The following is a 3074-nucleotide window of genomic DNA, read 5'->3' on the forward strand; positions in this document are numbered from 1 at the left end:
CTCTGCAATCTCACCGTCCGTCTGTCCCCCTCCTAGTCCTCCACTTTCCCCTCTATCTGTCAAAGATGTCCTTGTCGTTGCTGAATCTGTGCTGTCCTGAGTCCCTTCCCTGGACACACTTGCGCAAGCATTGTCCCCACAGAAGGGAGCTGAGTGTGGAGTATCCCCCGAATTTGGCAAAGACCTCCCTTCCGTATCTGCTTCTGCACTATCAATGCTCTTCACAATGTTTTAGGTGTCTCCGCTCCTGTCTCAGAATCCTCCCACATGAGAGGGTCCCCCTCCCAGGGCTGGTGTCCCCTGCACAGGTCTGCTCTGGGGCCACACCTCTCCGTCAATGCGGCCACGGCCTCTGCCTGTCCCGGGCTGGGTCTCCCCATCCTCTGTCGTGATGGTTCCATCCTCCTCTGTTTGGAGGAGCGGCTCTGCCCGGACTGCCCTCCGGATCCTGGGCCCGATGCTGAGCTCGGCCATTCAGAGCCCTTCCTGGTTTGGCTCCAACCCCACCAGCAGCGCCCGTTCCCAGAAGCCATACTCCCTGAGTGTGTCCTGCTCCCTCTGCTGTCCCTCTCCTCACCCAGTTGGTCTCATCCTTGGGCCGGAGCGCCCTCCCAGCCTGTGAGCTGCGGACACCCCTGCTGCGTGCTGCCACAGCGCCCCCTGCCGACCGGGCCTGGAGCCCCGGGGCCCGAACTGGTCCTGGGACTGGGAGGGCGCATGGCCCTGTGTGGCAGCTTCACGGCGGCGGGGGTGGGGGTGGGGAGCCAGGAGTGCGACATCCACAGATGTGTCCCTGGCACCCAGGCCGGGCGGGAATTAGGAGGAGCCCCATGGGTGTTTGTGGAGCAACTAGGCCCTGAGAAGCTGGGAGTGGGACTTGCCATTCCTACCCTTTCTGCCAAGCCTCTGCCCAGAGTGGCCACGGCCAGCCCTGTGTGGAGGTGGCCGCCATGGCCAGCCCCGCGTGGAGGTGGCCTGTGCACTGGGAAGCCCCAGGGAGATGGTGCGTGGCTGCTGAGGGGGACTGCCCCCCTTGCTTCCAGCCTTTACTGCCACCACAGGGGCCCAGGCTTTGGGGACCCTCTGCTTTCCACCTCTGCCCTCAGCGATACAGTGTGACGGGGCCCGTGCATCTCGCAGAAGGCCCCTGTGGTCTGTTGCCAGGGTCCTAAGCTTTGTGTCTTGCCTTCAGATGCAGCAGAAGGTCAAGGTAATGACATGCTTCCACTTACTTTCCTCTTTTGCTTTGGCCACAGTCTGTCATGGTCGTCGTGGACGCTCCCCGCCCGCTGCTCCTGGTCCCCCTCCCCACCCTCCTCCCTAACCCTGGTGCTCACCCACTTGGCTGTGACCCCAGTGGTTTTTAGCTTGCCCTGCTGTGTGTGGGAGGAGGCCGGCCGCCAGGCCGTCTGTCTCTGGGCCCCGCGGGGCTGTGGCTGGGGGTCCTATCTGGGAGGCAGATGCCTGCTGGCGGCCGTCACGGAGGAGCAGGCAGAAGCCTTGCCGCAGGCAGGGCGGTCGCGGTGCAGTGATCCGGAGGCTCAGGTGCATCTGCCGGCACCTCTCAGCTTCCGCTGGCTCCCTCACCGGCCTCAGTCCGCAGGAATATAGCCTGGGGTGGCTGAGGGACTCAGTCTGTGCCTGGCGCTCATTTGGTTGGTGAGAACCATGGCCCCATTTGCCCACAGGCACAGGGCTCTGATAAGGCCTATAGCCCTCTGCTTATCCAGGGCTAGGACGTGGACTCCCGACAACCCCCCAAGTAGCAGCAGGCTGGGTCTGCTCCGGAGCCCAAGTGCTCGGTGACCTGAGTGCCGGCATGCAGAGGATGCTTTGAGGGTCCCCAAGCACCTCTGGCAAGTCAGTGGGGGGAAGGCCCGTACAGCGGACCGGAGCAGCTCCCTGCGGTCTGGGCCCTCCGCAAACAGGGGTGCGAGTGGCACTTCTTCCCTGCAGCTGGAGGAGCCGGTGGCCCGAGGGTGCTGGTGTCACCGGGAAGCCCCCGCCCTGGCTGGCGGCATGCTTGGCCGGCATCTCTGCCTGGAGCCCCGGCCAGCCATTGCCCCTCTGCAGCTGCATGTGTCCTTCCCTCGTGCGGCGCCCGGCTCCCTCTCCGCCTCGCTGGACCCCGGGCCGGCATGTGGACCCATGGGTGGTGCTGAGCCTGCTGCCGGGCCCCCGGGCTCCCGTGTGGTGGCACCTGCCCAAGGGGGATGCGGGTCGGGGGCCTTTGCTGGGCGTCCTCTCTGAGGACTGTGACAAGAACCCTGGGGCTTGGCCGGGGGCCAAGTTCTGTGTCAGCCACCAGCTCTGCTCTTTGCCGTTTGCAGAGGGTCTGAATGCGGACTACGTGAAGGGAGAGAACCTGGAAGCCGTTGTGTGTGAGGAACCCCAAGGTGAGGCCTCATGGGCCCTTGCTTCTTGCCACAGGGCTGCTGGCCAGAGGCGTCTGTTGATTGAGTTTATGGCCAGAACAGGCAGCTGCCAGGGCCCAGGCATCACTGCACTGTCCCCTGGAGGAGCAGATTCCAGTTTCACGACATGGGCCAGGGACTGGCTTTCTGTTTGGAAGGCTGCCTGCGGCCCAGAGGGGCCGGCCTTCAACCAAGAGCCTCTCATCGGCCCTCTGAGTGCAGGGGGCAGAGGGTGTTGTCACTGGGGCCAAAAGAGCAGCAGGGTCAGGCCCATGGCTTTGTCAAGGGGGCAAGTATTGTTGCTTAGGACGGGGACCGCGGTGTCACCCTGCGCGGGCTCCGTGGCCCTGGAGGGGACCAGATGGAAGCAAGCCACAGTGGCATTTGCTAGAGTCGTTTCGAAGGCCCTGGGCCACCGCTGTGTGAGTGCCCGCCACTGGCCGGTGAGCCTCGCGAGGAGTGCCCCTGCTTTACCCACGAGGAAACGGGCCGAACTCTTCCCAGGGGTTGTCTGCCTTCCTCCTGCTCTCCCGGGCCCGGGGTCGCCCTGACTGGGGACAGGGTGGGTGCTGGAGGGGAAGTTGGCCTGGAGGGGCCAAGCTGCCTCAGCTCCTGGATAGAACAGATAGCCTCCTGCGCACTGGGGAGCATGGGGAGCGC

The 3074-nt window shown here is 64.6% G+C and overlaps 1 protein-coding gene across 1 annotated transcript in view; it reads left to right on the forward strand.

The window, feature by feature from the left end:
• The window catches only part of CD99L2 (CD99 molecule like 2), a 91954-nt gene that overhangs the window by 85541 nt on the left and 3339 nt on the right, over positions 1-3074 (forward strand). The window contains exons 10-11 of the mRNA XM_059385932.1: positions 1193-1210; positions 2331-2396. Coding sequence (XP_059241915.1) covers positions 1193-1210; positions 2331-2396 — 84 coding nt within the window. The remainder of the gene's footprint in view (positions 1-1192; positions 1211-2330; positions 2397-3074) is intronic.

This window comes from Mustela nigripes, chromosome X, assembly GCF_022355385.1.
Source record: "Mustela nigripes isolate SB6536 chromosome X, MUSNIG.SB6536, whole genome shotgun sequence".
Taxonomy (NCBI): Eukaryota; Metazoa; Chordata; class Mammalia; order Carnivora; family Mustelidae; genus Mustela; species Mustela nigripes.